General features: G+C 64.0%; 3 protein-coding genes across 6 annotated transcripts in view; 1 reads left to right on the top strand and 2 right to left on the bottom strand.

Moving 5' to 3' along the window:
- PC (pyruvate carboxylase) overlaps window positions 1-15,742 on the bottom strand; it is a 98,953-nt gene that overhangs the window by 2,444 nt on the left and 80,767 nt on the right. For all 3 annotated transcript variants that reach the window (XM_028118097.2, XM_028118100.2, XM_028118098.2), the window contains 7 exons: window positions 14,712-14,874; window positions 12,288-12,470; window positions 2,228-2,372; window positions 1,782-1,871; window positions 1,471-1,692; window positions 846-1,002; window positions 111-351 (listed from right to left, as the gene is read on the bottom strand). In XM_028118097.2, the coding sequence (XP_027973898.1) occupies window positions 111-351; window positions 846-1,002; window positions 1,471-1,692; window positions 1,782-1,871; window positions 2,228-2,372; window positions 12,288-12,470; window positions 14,712-14,874 (1,201 nt within the window). The remainder of the gene's footprint in view (window positions 1-110; window positions 352-845; window positions 1,003-1,470; window positions 1,693-1,781; window positions 1,872-2,227; window positions 2,373-12,287; window positions 12,471-14,711; window positions 14,875-15,742) is intronic.
- Window positions 3,942-6,024, bottom strand: LOC148162585 (uncharacterized). Its single transcript, XM_088017805.1, is given in 6 exon segments — window positions 3,942-5,065; window positions 5,067-5,112; window positions 5,114-5,423; window positions 5,426-5,671; window positions 5,674-5,840; window positions 5,842-6,024. Coding segments are annotated over 6 exon segments (1,059 nt in total). The 5' UTR covers window positions 5,892-6,024; the 3' UTR covers window positions 3,942-4,825.
- Window positions 5,194-8,996, top strand: LRFN4 (leucine rich repeat and fibronectin type III domain containing 4). 2 transcript variants are annotated; one of them, XM_028118104.1, is made up of 3 exons: window positions 5,194-6,023; window positions 6,520-7,878; window positions 8,435-8,996. In XM_028118104.1, exons 2-3 carry the CDS (start codon window positions 6,530-6,532, stop codon window positions 8,994-8,996), a joined length of 1,911 nt encoding a protein of 636 aa, XP_027973905.1. In that variant the 5' UTR covers window positions 5,194-6,023; window positions 6,520-6,529. The 2 variants fall into 2 exon arrangements, with proteins under 2 accessions (XP_027973905.1, XP_027973904.1); XM_028118103.2 differs by lacking the exon at window positions 5,194-6,023 and having other exon boundaries at window positions 6,211-7,878.

The following is a 15,742-nucleotide window of genomic DNA, read 5'->3' as shown; positions in this document are numbered from 1 at the left end:
GCAAGAAGGAAAGAGGCGGTGAGGGGGGGGCACGATGAGGGGGACATATTGTGGGGGTGATGGCTAAGGGGCTGGGGGAATCCTGGGGTGGGGTGCAGGGGTCCAGGCACCTTAATGCACAGGATGTGGGTGCCAGCCCGCACCAGCTCTTCGGCTAAGCCCATGTAGTACTGCAGGGAGTATTTGGTGCGGCTGGGGTCAGCCACATCACCGGTGTAGGAGATGGCGGCCTCCACCACACCGCCAGCGTTGCCCGCGGCCTCCATGCCCAGGAGCAGATTGGGCACGTAGTTGAGGGAGTCAAAGACCCGGAAGACATCCATGCCATTCTCCTTGGCCACCTCACAGAACCTGAGTGGGTAGGAGAGCCCAAGGGTCAATCCCATCTCACTCCCCCCCGCTCCCTCTCTGGCTCGGGCCCTGGCCTGGCAGGGGGAGTGGCATCCACAGAGCCAGTGTGTGGGGGGGGCACCCCAGTGTGGGCCTGGCAGGGTCACCCCAGAGGCATCTGGCCTCCAGCAGAGCTGTCCTGCCCTAGTCGATCTGTACCGTGCAGCTCAGTCTGCCCAGGTCAGAAGAATCAGCTGGAGATTCTTTGCAAGAGTGACAGCCTGAGGGAGAAAGAGCACCGAGCGAAGGAGCCCTGAGGCTTCCACTGCCCCATGAGTTAGAAGTCCTCCCAGTTCTCCAGCTGTAACTCGCACTCCATGAAACTGCCAGAGGGCAGCCCTTGCCGGGGACAGCTACGCTCGGTGTCAAGCCCTCCTCGGGGCGTGCAGGCCACTGCAGTGGGGCCCGGCACCTACAGGGTCTGCACCCGCCCCCCCGACCGACCCCAGGCTCACTTGAAGACCACGTTGTCGGGGTAGTTGGTGTAGCCCACAGCATTGGCCCCCCGCAGCAGCATCTGGAATGGGATGTTGGGGATGAGCTCCCGGAGTTCCTGCAGCCGCCGCCAGGGGCACTCATACAGGAAGCGCATGGCAACATCAAACGTGGCTCCTGCACAGGGACCAAGAGGCCCGGGTCAGCCCCTCACTCCCCGGGGCCTCCACCACACCCGCAGCTCTGCGGCCTGAGCCTCCAGCCCTCACCCCATCCCGCGCGTCGTCAGGTCCCTCACGTCCCTGCCCCAGCCCTTGCAGACTTTTCCCTTTGCTGCTCTCAGGGTAGCTCAGGATCAGTGTCCTCTGTGCCCCCTTTCACAGTCCTGCCACCAATTCTCTGTGCCGTAACGAACAGACTGGTCGCTCCTCCCTGACCTTAGGCTACCAGGGTCCCAGCTCTGTGAGACGTGCCCAGGGTGGGCCCCAGTCACTGCTGAACTAATGAACACCAGGCCTTGTTCACTTCTCACTGGTTTCCTCGCTGTTAACATCTCTAGCCTCTGGAGTGGCCGGTGGCTGGGCCACACTGGATACCCAATTCCTTCCAGGAGCTGTCCCACGTTCCAGCCCCCCTCCAGCCTACCTCCCCAGTTCTCTATGCTGAAGAGCTTGCTCAAGTTGTGGGCAACATAGGGAGCAATCTTTTTGAGATCGTGGGTTCGCACACGAGTGGCCAGCAGTGACTGGTGGGCATCCCTGAAGGTCGTGTCCATCAGCAGCAGCCCCGGGTGGTTCCGCACAGCTCGGGCAAAGCCCTTGGGCCCCTCCCGCAGCAGGATGTCTCTGAAACCGGCCGGGGGTGGGCCTAGGGCAGACCTGGGCATTAGTACCCATCCTTCAGGCAGCAGAGCCTCCTCTTTGTCTCCCCGAGTTGGCACAATGAATCCCACCTACCTATGGGCACCGCAGGGACAACAGGGTCCGTGGGGCTGGGGCTGGCCTTGACGGGGATTGGGGTGGTTGGGCCGTTCACCATGACATGACCTAGGGAGAGAGTGGGTAGCGGGATCAGGAAGGGCTAGGGACAGTCCGAGTTGAGGGCAGAAGTGACAGGGGATGGGCCTGGGGATGAGGGCTTCCTCCAGGATCCCCAGTCCCCTCCAAAGCCAGGGCCTCCTGGGTCCAGGCAGTGGGGATCTACTGAGGGCCGCATGGACAGAAAAGGGGACATCTCTAAGATCAGGAGCAAGGAAGGTGGGCAAGGTGGGAGGGTGAAGCAAAGGAGGAGGGTGTCGGACCAAAACGAGAGCAAGGACAGTGGGTGCTAGGAAGCTCTTCTAGGCAGGGGCCCAGGAGCAAGGCATCTGGGAGGGGAGAGAAGGGCCGTCTCGGGGCCGGACCAAGGTAGTGCAGCAGCTTCTGAGCCCGGTTCTGCGCAGGCCGCAGCTGGAATAGGTCCGGGTTCTCGTCGATGAACTGGGTGTCCACGGTGCCTGCCAGGAACTGCTGGTTGTTGAGCACATTCTGCAGGAAGGGGATGTTGGTCTGCAGGACAGAGGTGGGTGGGAGGGTGTCACCATGTAGCATGGCTGGGGAAAGAGGAGGCTGAGGGTGCCACCCTGGGCCAGCACAGCTCCCCCCACGTTCCCCAGGATACTAGGCTGAGGTCTGAGGCCTCCCTGTGGGACGACAGTTCCCCATCTCCTCACCAACCCCCTATTCTGGCAGAGTCCCCTAAGTTGTTCAGGGGCTGAGCCCACTTCCTCCCCTTCTGCTCGCCCCAGAGCCTGTGCCAAATCATCTCCTCCTTCCTCAGGGATCTGGAAATTAAGTACCTCCCCTCCACACAGCCCGGAAAATGGGTCAGGCCCTTCCCACGGCACCATGACACAAAGCAGCCATGCTTCTTGACAAATGTCCCTACCTTCGGCGACCCCCTTCCCTGCAACCCTCTGCCCCCAAGAACCACACTTTGGTATCCTCACTGAGCTCCAGCCTGGTGGCTAACTCCCGCGGGCCCTCTCCCACCCTGCGCTTGCTAACAGCTCCCCCAGCCTCCTGCTCTCCTCCTCCCCATCCCCACTGGGGGCTCCTCTCACCCCTGCAGGATGGAGTTCTCAGAGCTGTCACTGGGCCTCTTCTCACTCAGCACATTCCCCCTGGGTGGCCCCATCCTGGGCAGCCGGCTCCAGAGCCAAGACCCTAAAGTGGAAATGCCTCCTGGGCACCTCTCCTTGTGTGGCCCTCACACAAGCTCATCAAGTCCAGAGTCCGCTTCCCTCACCCAGTCCTCCTCTGCCTTCTGCTCGGGGCCTCACTGCCCACCCGGTTACACAAACCTACGCTCCATCACCCCCAGTACCCACTCCTGTGTCACTGGTCAAGCCAGATGGTTCTACCATGGCCATCTCTAGACTCTACGACCCCTTGTCTCTAGGCCATGCCTTCTGCCAGGCTTCCAAGTCACAGCCCCCTCCAGCCACACCAGACTTCTCTGTGCTCTCATGCAGCCACACCTCTGCGCTGGCCTGGTGGGCGCTTCCTCGAAGTCTGAACTGGAAGGCCTCTGTCTGTACCTCCCACCCTCACAAGAGCTGGGCCCTCCCCCCTTTTTAGTAGGCTTCTGTGGGATCAGCTGTTGGAAAGCGCCTCCCTAGGCCTCAGCTTTTGCTTGTCTGCATTCTTCCTACGCCTGGGAGCCCTGGGAGCGTTCTGGGGTCAGGGGTGCTGTCTGACGTATCTGTGTCCACCTGCTTTGTGCACAAGGGTCATTTCTGCTCGTTGAACTGTGGGGAGACAGCATGAAGCTGGAGTCGGCCAAGTCCCATCTAGAGGCCACAAGGGAGCCTGGAAGGCAGCATGGAGCGATGTCCCATGACTGCCAGGCCCCGTGGGTGGAATTCGAGCGTGCATGTGCATGTGCCTGTGACACATGGCTGTCACTTCAGATAAGGCATCCCGTGTCACCCACTCATGACCGCTGTTGGCAACTTCAGTAGGGACTCATGCTGCTGGGCCCTGCCGCCGCTCTGAGAAATTCTACCTGTGCCCCTTCCCCCCACCCCGCGCTCCTATCACCTGGAAGTCCAGATGCAAAAGGTGCCTCCCCCACAGTCACTGCAGAGTGGGACCCAGCCAATGCTGCCTCATACCTCTCTGGTGTGACAGATTCACCTACCTGTCCCTGAGACTAGTCCCTGCCCCTCCTAAAGGGACATTTCAACTGGGCCAAGGCATGGCTTTTGGGAAGATAAAACCAATTGAAGCCATCTAAAGAACCTAGAACCACACAGGGGTAAGAGGGATTCTCAGAGGCCTCCCCTGTTCCACCTTACATTTCCCATTTGTAGGCCCCTCCCCCTTTGTGATTTTGTGGGAAATCGGTCTTCCCTATGTAATAGGTGAGCCCGGTGGGGGATTAGGAACCAGGCCCATCTGGTTCTTGATGTACCCCAACTCTCAGCACAGAGCGGCTTGTGATGGATGCTAGTAGACTGGTTTGTTTGGAGTGAATGAAAACATTCTTGAAGGTGAAGAGAGGGACAGAGATATCCCATGCTTCTGAGCATCAAAGTTGACCTGGGCTAGAATCCAGTGCCTTCATTTTACAAATGCAACAGCTGAGGCCCTGGGAGTGGCAACAGTTAGGAAGGACTTCCAGCTGCCAGGTGGCTGCGCCCCTCACAGGCTACATCTCTCCTCTCAGCCCCATGAGGCACGTGACTAAGTGTAATTAATACCCCTTGGCCAAGATAAATCAAGTGTTTCAGCGGTTAAATAACTTGCCTAAGATCAACCTGCTGTACCAGGCAGAATCAGAATTCCGTTTCCCAGGGGTCCTGGCCCACCCAGCCCCGAGGAATCATGTCCGCAGGGAAGGGAAAGGGACGAGGGTGGGGGGGTGTCCAGGTAGCCTGACAACTAGGAGATACCTGGAGGAAGTGGCGACTCCCCTTGTTTCCCGAAGAACCAGGAGCGCGCTACCTGGTTCCGAGCACTCAGCGCTCACACCCAAGCCCCGGCACTCGGAGGGGGGAAGCCGGAAACTCTTCCCCGCACCGCACCCCCGCCGGGAGCCCTTTCTCAGCCCAGACGAGCGCACCCTGGGCCGCTCTCCCAGGAAAACGGCCCGACAGCGGCAGAAGGTGGAGGGAGGGGCTGCCGGCGCGGCGAGGACCACTGACGCACAGCTTCAAACAGCGTGCCACCGCCGGCCTGCTGGGAAACGGCGCGGCGCAGGACCAATCGGGCCGGAGGCGGAGACCGGTTGGCTCCCGAGCGCGCCGGGCGGGGCAGGGAGCCCGGGAAGGGGGGGGGGAGGGAGGGGCACGGCGCCAGCCCGGAGGCCGAGCCCTCTCCGCCCCACCCCGCAGCCGGCCTGCCGGGGGCTTCGCCCCAGCCCCTCACTTCCACCCCCACCCCAGGCCCCGTGCCTGTTGGGGACCCTCCACGTGACTCGGTGATGCAGAACGGTTATGACCTTCAGCGTGTGTCTGTGAGGGTCCCAACAACAGTGCGGGTTTGCGCCCGGCCCTGCCTGTGGGTGCGGGGACGTGTGGGTGTGTGGGCATGTGTGGGTGTGCTGGGGAGGGTGCCAGCGACATGTGACAAAGGCTCCCGTCTCTGGGAGATGGTGAAGGGGCCCGCGAGCTGGCGCTTTGTCTGGCTGTCTGCAGAGTGACGGTTCGCGCAGCGGCGGCGGGCGCCCGTGCGGTGCAGGATGCCGGGGCGCCAGGGTGGCCGGGGGTGCGCGCGCCTGTGCCAGGGTGAGTGCGCTGCGGCAGCGCCGGGGGACTGCGCGGCGGGCCCGCGCCGGCCCGGGCTTCGGGCGTGACCGGGAGTCACCGTGGGCGCTGCGGTGGCCGCGTGTCCCCGTGACCTCGGGAGCCAGCCGGCCCGGGTGGATCCCCGTGCGCCCCTCCCTGTCCGCCCTCCACGTGCGTGTCCGCGGAGCGCGTGCTCGCCGGCGCGCACCCGCCTGCCTGTCGCTGCCGCCGCCGCCGCGAGCCGCGGGGAAAAGGTGCCGGGAACCGAGTGAGCCGGGGCCGCGGGCCCGAGCGCCATGGGCAGGGGGGCGCGCGGCGGGCGGCCGGTCAGCTCCTGGCCTCGCCCCCGCGGGAGAGCCGCCTGGAGTCGGCGGGGGCTGGCCAGGCCCACAGGGAGGCCGGCCCGCGCCCCCTGAGCTACAGACACCAGGTGAGGGGGCCGCGGGGCACAGCAGCGGTGGCTGGCCAGGGAGGGGCGACGGGCCACGGGAGGGGCTTGTGGGGGGGGCGGTGAGGGCGCCTTCCCTGGCGGGGGAGGGGATGGCGCGGAGGGAGGGGGCTGGCGGTTCCTGGAGACGCCAGAGAAAGGAAGTTCCGGGACCCTCCCTGCTCTAGTGCCCACCTCCGCTTCCTGCTTCATGCTGCACCTTGTCCCCAGAGCCAGGACCCCCCTACTGGCTTGGGAAATGTGACCTTTACTCTGGGGGGCCTGGCCCTGCAGGCCCCAGCCTTCTTTCAGCCCTGGGTGGGGGGCCCCTGGGGCCTCTGACCCTGACCCACCCCCCTTCACCACCACCACCACCACCACCACCACCCCCCCCGCCCCCAGGCCAGGCTCTGGAAGCTGGCCCTTGGGACTGGGTCGCAGGCACAGTGGGCACCTGCACCCGCCCCACCTGTGCCTGGGCTCTGGCCCTTCCCTACAGGGCGCTCACCATGGCCCCCCCAGTCCTGCTGCTGCTGCTGGCCAGTGGAGCGGCCGCCTGCCCACTGCCCTGTGTCTGCCAGAACCTGTCCGAGTCGCTCAGCACCCTCTGTGCCCACCGAGGCCTGCTGTTTGTGCCGCCCAACGTGGACCGGCGCACTGTGGAGTTGCGGCTGGCTGACAACTTCATCCAGGCCCTGGGGCCGCCAGATTTCCGAAACATGACGGGGCTGGTGGACCTGACGCTGTCCCGCAATGCCATAACCCGCATCGGGGCCCGCGCTTTTGGGGACCTGGAGAGCCTGCGCTCCCTGCACCTGGATGGCAACAGGCTGGTTGAGCTAGGCGCCGGCAGCCTCCGGGGCCCGGTCAACCTGCAGCACCTCATCCTCAGTGGCAACCAGCTGGGCCGCATCTCGCCTGGGGCCTTCGACGACTTCCTGGACAGCCTGGAGGACCTGGACTTGTCCTACAACAACCTGCGGCAGGTGCCCTGGGCTGGCATCGGCGCCATGCCCGCCCTCCACACCCTCAACCTGGATCACAACCTCATCGACGCACTGCCCCCGGGCGCCTTCGCCCAGCTCAGCCAGCTCTCCCGCCTCGACCTCACCTCCAACCGCCTGGCCACGCTGGCCCCCGACCCGCTCTTTTCCCGGGGGCGCGACGCGGAGGCCTCGCCCGCCCCCCTGGTGCTGAGCTTCAGCGGGAATCCCCTGCACTGCAACTGTGAGCTCCTGTGGCTACGGCGGCTGGCGCGGCCCGACGACCTGGAGACGTGCGCCTCCCCGCCAGGCCTGGCCGGCCGCTACTTCTGGGCCGTGCCTGAGGGCGAGTTCTCCTGCGAGCCACCCCTCATTGCGCGCCACACGCAGCGCCTCTGGGTGCTGGAGGGCCAGCGGGCTACGCTGCGCTGCCGGGCGCTCGGCGACCCTGTGCCCACCATGCACTGGGTTGGCCCCGATGACCGGCTGGTTGGCAACTCCTCCCGAGCCCGGGCTTTCCCCAACGGGACCCTGGAGATCGGGGTGACGGGCTCTGGGGACGCAGGGGGCTATACCTGCATTGCCACCAACCCTGCTGGGGAGGCCACTGCCCGAGTGGAGCTCCGGGTGCTGGCCCTGCCCCATGGCGGGAATGGCAGCGCGGAGGGGGGCCGCCCGGGGCCCTCGGACATTGCTGCCTCGGCCCGCACTGCTGCCGAGGGCGAGGGGACACTAGAGTCTGAGCCAGCTGTGCAGGTGACGGAAGTGACCGCAACCTCAGGGCTGGTGAGCTGGGGGCCGGGGCGGCCAGCAGACCCCGTGTGGATGTTCCAAATCCAGTATAACAGCAGCGAGGACGAGACCCTCATCTACCGGTGAGGAGGCACTCTGCAGCCCACAGCCCCAGCCTCGCTCCCAACTGCCCTCTGGGCCCTTCTCCACCCCTCCCGCACTCCACTTCCACACACCCCTCCTCAGCTTCTGAGCTGCCTGCAGGGGGAGGGGAGGGGCAGGCCCCAGGGAGAGGTGGGGAGTGACCCAGGAGCTCTCTCAGTCCAGGCTAGCTGGTGTTGGGGTCTCTGTGCGGAAGCGTACAAGCCTGGGCCACGCGGACGCCTTCTTTCTGGCTCTGGCCACGTGACTCTACACCGCCTCCCTGGCTTGCCCTGGGCTTGTGCGTCCACACACACACACACACACACACACGCCCGTCTGTCCCCGTGCTCTGTCCCCAGCTGCACACATGCATGCCTGTCTTGGCTTCTCTGCCTTCTTGAGTCAACAAACGAGGCCCAAGTGGCCCTGCGGGCGGGGAGTGTTCTGAGCTGGGACCTGGGGAGCATGCGGCACGGGTGGGGGGTGGGCAGTGAAGGGGTGGGGGCTGGGGTCAGAGCCTGGAGCTAGGCTCTGACCACCCACCCCTGCCCGCAGGATTGTCCCAGCCTCCAGCCACCACTTCCTGCTGAAGCACCTAGTCCCTGGTGCCGACTATGACCTCTGCCTGCTGGCCCTGTCACCCGCCGCTGGGCCTTCCGACCTCACAGCTACCAGGCTGCTGGGCTGTGCCCACTTCTCCACGCTACCGGCTGCACCCCTGTGCCACGCCCTGCAGGCCCACGTGCTGGGCGGGACCCTGACCGTGGCCGTGGGGGGCGTGCTGGTGGCTGCCTTACTGGTCTTCACTGTGGCCTTGCTGGTTCGGGGCCGGGGGGCCGGGAATGGCCGCCTCCCCCTCAAGCTCAGCCACGTCCAATCCCAGACCAATGGAGGCCCCAGCCCCACACCCAAGGCCCACCCGCCGAGGAGCCCACCACCTCGGCCGCAACGCAGCTGCTCCCTGGACCTGGGAGACGCCGGCGGGTGCTACGGCTATGCCAGGCGCCTTGGAGGGGCCTGGGCCCGGAGGAGCCACTCTGTGCATGGGGGGCTGCTCGGGGCAGGGTGCCGGGGGGTTGGGGGCAGCACGGAGCAACTGGAGGAGAGTGTGGTGTGATGGGGAAGGGAGTCAGCCCGGGGCGGGCCGGGGAAGGGGCAGAGGGCATGGGGAGGGCAGCTGCCGGGCCCGGTGGGTCAGCACTGCCTGGGAGCCCCTCCTGATTTTACCCTTGGTACCTCAGGCCCCCTTTGTACCTGGCAGGACAGGGGGCCCTTTCCCTGGTTCTGGCCTCCAGACCCGCGTTCCTCCAACAGGTGCTCACAGCCACCGAGGCAGGGGCTGCTGCCACCAAGCGGGAATCTTGTTTTTCTTTATAATAAAATTGTTGGGTACACCTCAGTGCTAGCCTTGACTTATCCTGCTAGGCTCCCTGAGAGCGGAGGGGAACGTGGGCCAGCAGAGGCACACAGACAGGACAGGGTCAGGCCTGGGGCTGTCAGCCCCACAGAGGTGGCCCAAACAGCCCGGGGTGCCCTCAGCCTCATCTAACAGCCAGGTGCTTGGGACTGGTGCTTCCTGTCCCAGGTGAGCCAGACCAGCCCCTCGAGAAGGGGATAGGCTGTGCCTGAGCCCTCTGGGCCCTATGCCTGCATCTGTAAGTGCAGAGAACAGCCCTTCCTGGCAGGATGTGGACAAGATGTGACATCCTCGTGGAGGCATGGACGCCAGGGTGCACAGAGTGGCAATGGGCAAGGGGACCATGGCACAGCCTTTCAGGGTGAACGGACCTTGGCTGGCAACACTCTTAACTCAGTAGGAAAGTTCTCATGGCTTCCATTGGGTACAACCTCATTCACTATCTCCCAGGGCATCTTCTGGATTTGTAAAATGTTATCCCAGAAGGATTGGAAAAGGCTTGGAATCCCACTGCCCTGCTATCAGCCCAACACCTTCTGGAAGGTTCGTCAGTGCTAGAGGCCCTGAGCTCCCAGCTGCTCCACGGATTCCCACCCCCCCCCCCCAACCCATGGCTTTGCTTGGGGCTTGTCTGGAAAGGCTGAGTCAAACCCTTGCTGGACACTGGAGGGGCAAACACCAGGGCAAGAGGGGGGTGCCCACATCCGCAGGGCCAGTGCCCTGCTCTGCCTCCTCTCGACCCAAGATCCCTGCCAGCCTCTGGCCCCGGGCACAGCCTCGGCCAGCCTCTGAACAACCACAGCTCCCGAGCGTCAGCTGGGAGGAATGATGCTCCAGACACAAATGCTTGCAGACGTGTGGCTCTCCACGGCGCTTGGCAGCCACCCCCCTCCCCCGACACTTTAAGAACATGCAGGTGCCTGGGCCGCACTGCGGAGGGCGGACACTGGCCCGTGATAGTGCCCAGACTGTGGCGGCCACCGTACCTGTGCCAAAGGGCGCATGGCGTGTGTGTGTGAGGCCCGCCGTGGCTCTAACGGGCAGCTCAGGGAGAACTGCACAATAGGTGTGTGCGCATACACGTGTGCTGGCCAAGCTCACACACTGGTGGGTTTGCACAGTGTTGACACACACGTGCGCCTGCCCTCCCAGCCGCAGAACACATACCTGGATGTGGCCCAAGAGAGATCCTGGTTTAAATAAATGAAACAAGGTCCTCAACAGAATAGCAAGAGAGGATGAACCCTCCAAGGGGCTGTGGGGAGAAGGCAGAGGTGGCACAGGGCTGAGGGGAGACGAGAAGGAGCAAGGAACTGCCAGGTGCCAGGTGCGGGAAGCTCTAGATGTGGCAGGAGGCAGCGGCCTCATCAGGGTGCACGTCTGGGGAGGACTCTGATGCCCCACGGAACCAGAAACACGTGCCCCGCAGCTGGCCTTCCCACCTTCCTCCTTGTGGGCCCCGTGGCCCCTTCTCCGCCCTCAGGGATCTAAGGCAGGGGGTCCTCATGAGCCTGCCGGGCTGGGGGACAGGTGGAAGGTCCGGTGGCCCGGGGGGTCACAAGTACAGGGGCCAGCGGGGGGCGGAGCACTGGTAAGGATGACAGAGCAACAAGGGCAGGCGGGTGAAGGGTGGGGCAGTCGGGCTCCACACTAGGGTCACAGTGCATGCCGGCCACCCGGCCCCAAAAGCTCCCCTAGGACACCGTGTTGGGAACACTAAGGCCCCTCAGAGAGCAGCAGGTTGAATACAGGACGTCACAACACATCTCTGTATGTGTGCAGGAAACAGCCCCCAGGCCAGGAGCCCTGAGGCTTCCCATGGGAGAGCACAGAGACCCCGACACCCCGGGAACACCATCCCCTCGGAGGTGGGCCAAGGGCCTGAGGGGAGACGGCTGACCCAGCACCGGCCCCACAAGTTCCCTTTCTCCCTCTTTCCCTCCCAAGTGCTTTTTTGAAAGGCTTCTGCACCCCCTCAGGGCCCCTGCCAGGACGCATCACAGAGCCGCGCTGGCGGGCGAGAGGACAGTGCTGCCTGCAGGCCCTGACCCCACCGACCGAGCCCGGACCCCAGGGAGGCCCGGAGGCAGCCAGGAGGAAGTGACACGAAGGGGCCATCAGCCAGGGCCCCAGCGCACAGCATGCATGGCAGGCCAGGGAGGGCATCCCCTGCCTTGGGCTCCATCCTTTGGACACTCCCAGGATAGGATGAGGCACGGGCCTGCCCAGCAGCCACCGCACGGTAGGGCCGGGCGGCACGGCCCACGAAGGGCAGCGCCCTCCTCCCTGCTCTTCCTGTGTTGCGGGGCGGCTGCCTGCAGCATCTGCCCTGGGGATGCCCACGGGTATGTAGGCAGTGCTGGCCTCAAGGACAAGACAGCACGTGGCTGTAGTTTCGTCTCTAGCTACACACACGGGGAACCAAGAGGCCATCGAGCATTTCAGGTGCCTGCCCAGCAGCTGGGCCCCGTGCCTCCCTCTGCCCTGGCTCAGGCCTCCAGCTGCAGCCTCCCTTCCCGGCGGTCCCAAAGGCACCCAACACGATGTCATTGTGTGCCAGGCCAGGGGATGAGGGCAGTGAGGGCAGACAGGGGGCTCATTTTATGCAAAGTGACCTTGTCCACACAGGCTTGTGCTCTCTCACCCAGGGTTTTCCTGGGGTTCAGAACTACCCGGAGAGCTTGTTCAAAGCACAGGCTCTAGGGCCCGCACCTCAACCTGTGGGATCAGAACTTCCAGAAGGGAGGCCTGTAATATGTGGATCGAACACAGACTCCAGGTGATCTCACCTAAGAAGGACAAGAAGGAGCGTGGGGCTCCCCGGAGCAAGACTCCTGGCTCTGGCCGAGGCCCCCCCCGAGCACTGAGAAGCCCAGGCCCACTCCCAGGGCGGCTGAGGGGCCAGGCTCCAGCGGAGGCAGAGAGGCCAAGGGACAGGACTGGGGCAGGCCCGAGAGCGCCTGGAGGCAGGCAGGGCCGACAGCCTCTCACCTTTACACCTCGGACTCGGAACTCGGCAAGGGCTCTGCTCATCTTGGTGGCAGCCGTAGGGTGGTCTTTGCCGTGGGCGATGACTTTGACAAGCAGGGAGTCATAGTGTGGGGATATAACAGCCCCTTGGAAGGCAGACGCGTTATCCAGGCGGATGCCCATGCCCTCTCCGCTCCGGAACACCTGCGGGCAGAGGCGTGCAGTCAGGAACTGGGCCGGGAGGAGGAGTCCAGATGTGGCCCCTGGGCCCGGCTGGATGCGTGGGGATGTGGCAGGGCGCGCCGGGGCTCGCACGAGGGCACCAAGTCTGCTAGTGAAGTTCCACCTCATTTCCGCCAGCGAGGCCAGGGGCATCCTGCCTTCTCTGGCTGCCACACGGTCACTGCTTCCTTCCCCCGAGAAGAGCTGGCAGGGGAGGGGGCAAGAGGGGGTCCAGGACAGGACCTTCCCGGCCGGCCCCGGAGCTGCAGGCCCAGAGCTCAGCAGAGCACGGAGAGCGGCCCTGGGCAGGCAGGGGCCGGATCCCCCCGGCCTCCCACCCGCCTGCCTGACCAGCCCTCTTGCCTCTCAGATTCATTCACCCCCCCAGACATTTGTGCCCACCGCACGCCAGGCACCGGGGCGAGCGGCTAAGATAGGTGCGTGCCCCCTGCTGGGCAAGGGGGGCGGGCCAACAAGGAGAACCGCAGGAGGCAAGCGGGGCAGGGTGGGGAGGCGGGCCAAGGGGTTTTTGTTTTAACACCCACAGTGAAGGGATGGGGAAGGCCTCAGTGTCTCCCCCGACCCCCACCTTCCATTCCTTCCAAAAGGGGAGAATGGGAGGGAGAAGGAGAGGAGGCAGAGGAGATAAGATACTGAGAGCGGGGAGAAGGGCCGGGCATGAGGCGCATGCCCAGAGAGGGAAGCAGGGCCCAGAAGGACCTGGGTCCCGGAGGCAGACTCATGGGGGCGGGCAGGGGTTGCAAGTGGCAGCTGGACGGAGACAGGGTCCTGCGGGGACAGGGGTTCACGGTGTCTGGGGTAACAGGTACACACATGAACATCCATGGTGGGGCCCGGGCTGAGTCCCAGCAGGGAGAGCCTGCACCTGGGCCAGGGCGCCCCTGTGAGGCTCGGGGGAGGAGGAGAGGAGGACGGGGAGTGGGAGGGACAGCCCAGGGGGCTTGGGACACCCGCTGCGCCATGTTTCCGCTTCTAAGAGACACAGGCCTGTGTTCGATAAAAAGGAACTTAATAAAATATTTAAGGGTGAACACTCAGCTGTGAGCAGGAACTGTCAGCTAAAAATATTCCGTGGTAAACCAGGCTCAGAGGAGGCAGGCCTTGGAAGTGGAGGTGGAAGAAGGTAGTGGCGTGTCACAGGGCTGCCCCTTCCCCACTGAGGGCAGAGAAGACAGGGGCCCCCGCTGGACAGCACTCCAGCCTTCAGGCTGGCCCCCACCTATGGACTTGGATTGTTCCAGAAATGGAATTCCAGTGGCAGCTCTCTCCCTCAAGCCTCCCAGCTCTGCAACTTTCAGAATGCAGATCCTCCCTTTCCCTCCCCACATCACTTGTTTCTCAGAAGCCCAGTATCTGTCTCCAAATCATCCTGGTCCTCTCCCTGGGCCAGAACCTGAGCTCCCGCGCACGTCCTGCTTCCTCGGAGGCTCAGACCAGATGGGGAAGCGGTAAAGCAGCGGAGCTGGTAGCAGTGCTGCTGAAGGTTCCAGAAGTATTCTGAGCCAGCGTGAGCTGGGGGGCCAGGGGACAGGCACCCCAGCGGTTCAGAGGGCGCCTGCCCCAAGCAGGCCCAGAGGCTGGGAGTGGGGAGGGGCGGGGAGGGGCGGGGGAGGGCTGTCTGTGCTGAGAAAATAGAGGGGGAGCAGGACACACTCCCGGGGGCAGAGGCATGGCAGGGCCCACCTCCACGTCTGCCCACCCAGCCCCTGGCGGCCCCGAGCCGGCCTCCTCCCTGCCCTCCGCCTTCTCCCTGCCACATGACTGTGGCATTGATCCTTAATGGGCCCCTCGCTCAGCCTGTCTTCTCCACTGGGACATCTGGGCCCCGGTCCTTTGCAGCAACCCCTGGGTCCTGCCTTGCCAACCACACACCCTCAGACCGAAGGCAGGACAGAGGCCACTGCTCTGTCCTTGGGCTCTCATAAGAAGCCAAAGTCGAGGGCCTGGGCTTCGTTTCTGGGGACCCTATATTTGGCTCCACCCAGCTGGTCCGCTCCCTGTTCTGCACGATTCACTCCCTGGTTTCTTAATCTGTGCTCATGGCAGTCTCCCCCTGGAATGTTCTCTCCTTACTCTTGAACAGAGCGCGGCTCCTACATACCCTCAGCCATCCCAAGCGAGGGTTCGCTCGCCCTGCTGGGCCCACAGGAGGGTCTCCCCGCCCATGAGACCAGTGCGTGTTCCGTGGGAAGGCTGACATACCTCGATGCGGCCAGTGTCCGGCTGGAAGCTGCGCGCAGGGTCCTCCGTGGTGACCCGGCACTGAATAGCACAGCCATTGATACGGATGTTCTCCTGCCGCAGGCCCAGGTCAGGCAGGCTCCGGCCCTCGGCCACGTGAATCTGGGCATGGACCAAGTCCACACTGCAGGGGGGCAGGGAGGAGTGGAACGTGAGGCAGGGGATGGATGAGGAGGGTGGTCCCCACCCCTGCCTGCCGACTCTTCACCTGCTCCTTCCCACCAGACCAGCAGCCCCTGCCTGGTGCCCACTTGGGTCAGGAACTCCAGGCAGTCTGAATAAGGAGGTGGCAGCCGGAGAGGGGCCAACTGAAATATTTGCATCTACCTGCTCTGGTACCCGCCACCAAACGGCCCCTCCCCATACTCTGCCCTACTTTCTTCCTAGGGTTTCTGTCCTCCTGCCTCCCCCAAACCCTCCCTCGATCAAGCCGGACTTGAAGCCTCAGACAGTGCGGAGAGCAGTACGCATTACACCCCGACAGAGGCAGGGGGCGGTCTGCAAGAGAGCGGGGTTGTGACCGTGGGGCTTGCTGAAATGGGAACCACCAGCCGCTGGGAGGGTCTACGAGGGGATGTGCCGCGGGGAGGGTGCCGTCCTCCAGGGATCTGTGCAGTGGCTGGGCTTGTGCCCGAGACCCCAGCCCACAGGAGACCTTAGGGCACAAAACTCTCCAAATGTGCATGATTTTATAAGCTCAGCCTCACTGACTGCCATTCTCTTAAGGACAGCGACAGATTCAAGTGGAACAGCTGTTTCAAAAAAACAAAAACCAAAAAAACTCAAGGTTATTTAAATGTATTGTCACTGAGGCTTGTGACAGGGACAGCCTGTAAACGGCACTGGCAGACTCTCCCCGGTGTCCTGTAGAGCACCTCAGCGTGACAATGACTACCGTGCGCCGCGCGTACCCACACGCCACGGCAGACCCGCACGCCACAAGGTGGACCCACACGCCACGGCCGTAAGGCCGTGCTCTTTTCAAGCCTGAC

This window comes from Eumetopias jubatus, unplaced genomic scaffold (genome assembly GCF_037043125.1).
Source record: "Eumetopias jubatus isolate StellerSeaLion01/CBP00866 unplaced genomic scaffold, mEumJub1_p1.0 scaffold_13, whole genome shotgun sequence".
In the NCBI taxonomy this organism is placed as follows: domain Eukaryota; kingdom Metazoa; phylum Chordata; class Mammalia; order Carnivora; family Otariidae; genus Eumetopias; species Eumetopias jubatus.
The sequence above is the reverse complement of the archived record's forward strand: the minus strand, read 5'-3'. Positions and strand labels throughout refer to the sequence as shown.

Coding starts and splice junctions, on each gene's coding strand:
- LRFN4 (XM_028118104.1), top strand. CDS start 6,530: ATGGCCCCCCCAGTCCTGCTGCTGCTGCTGGCCAGTGGAGCGGCCGCC. Junction 7,879..8,434: donor GACGAGACCCTCATCTACCG/GTGAGGAGGCAC, acceptor CCCTGCCCGCAG/GATTGTCCCAGCCTCCAGCC.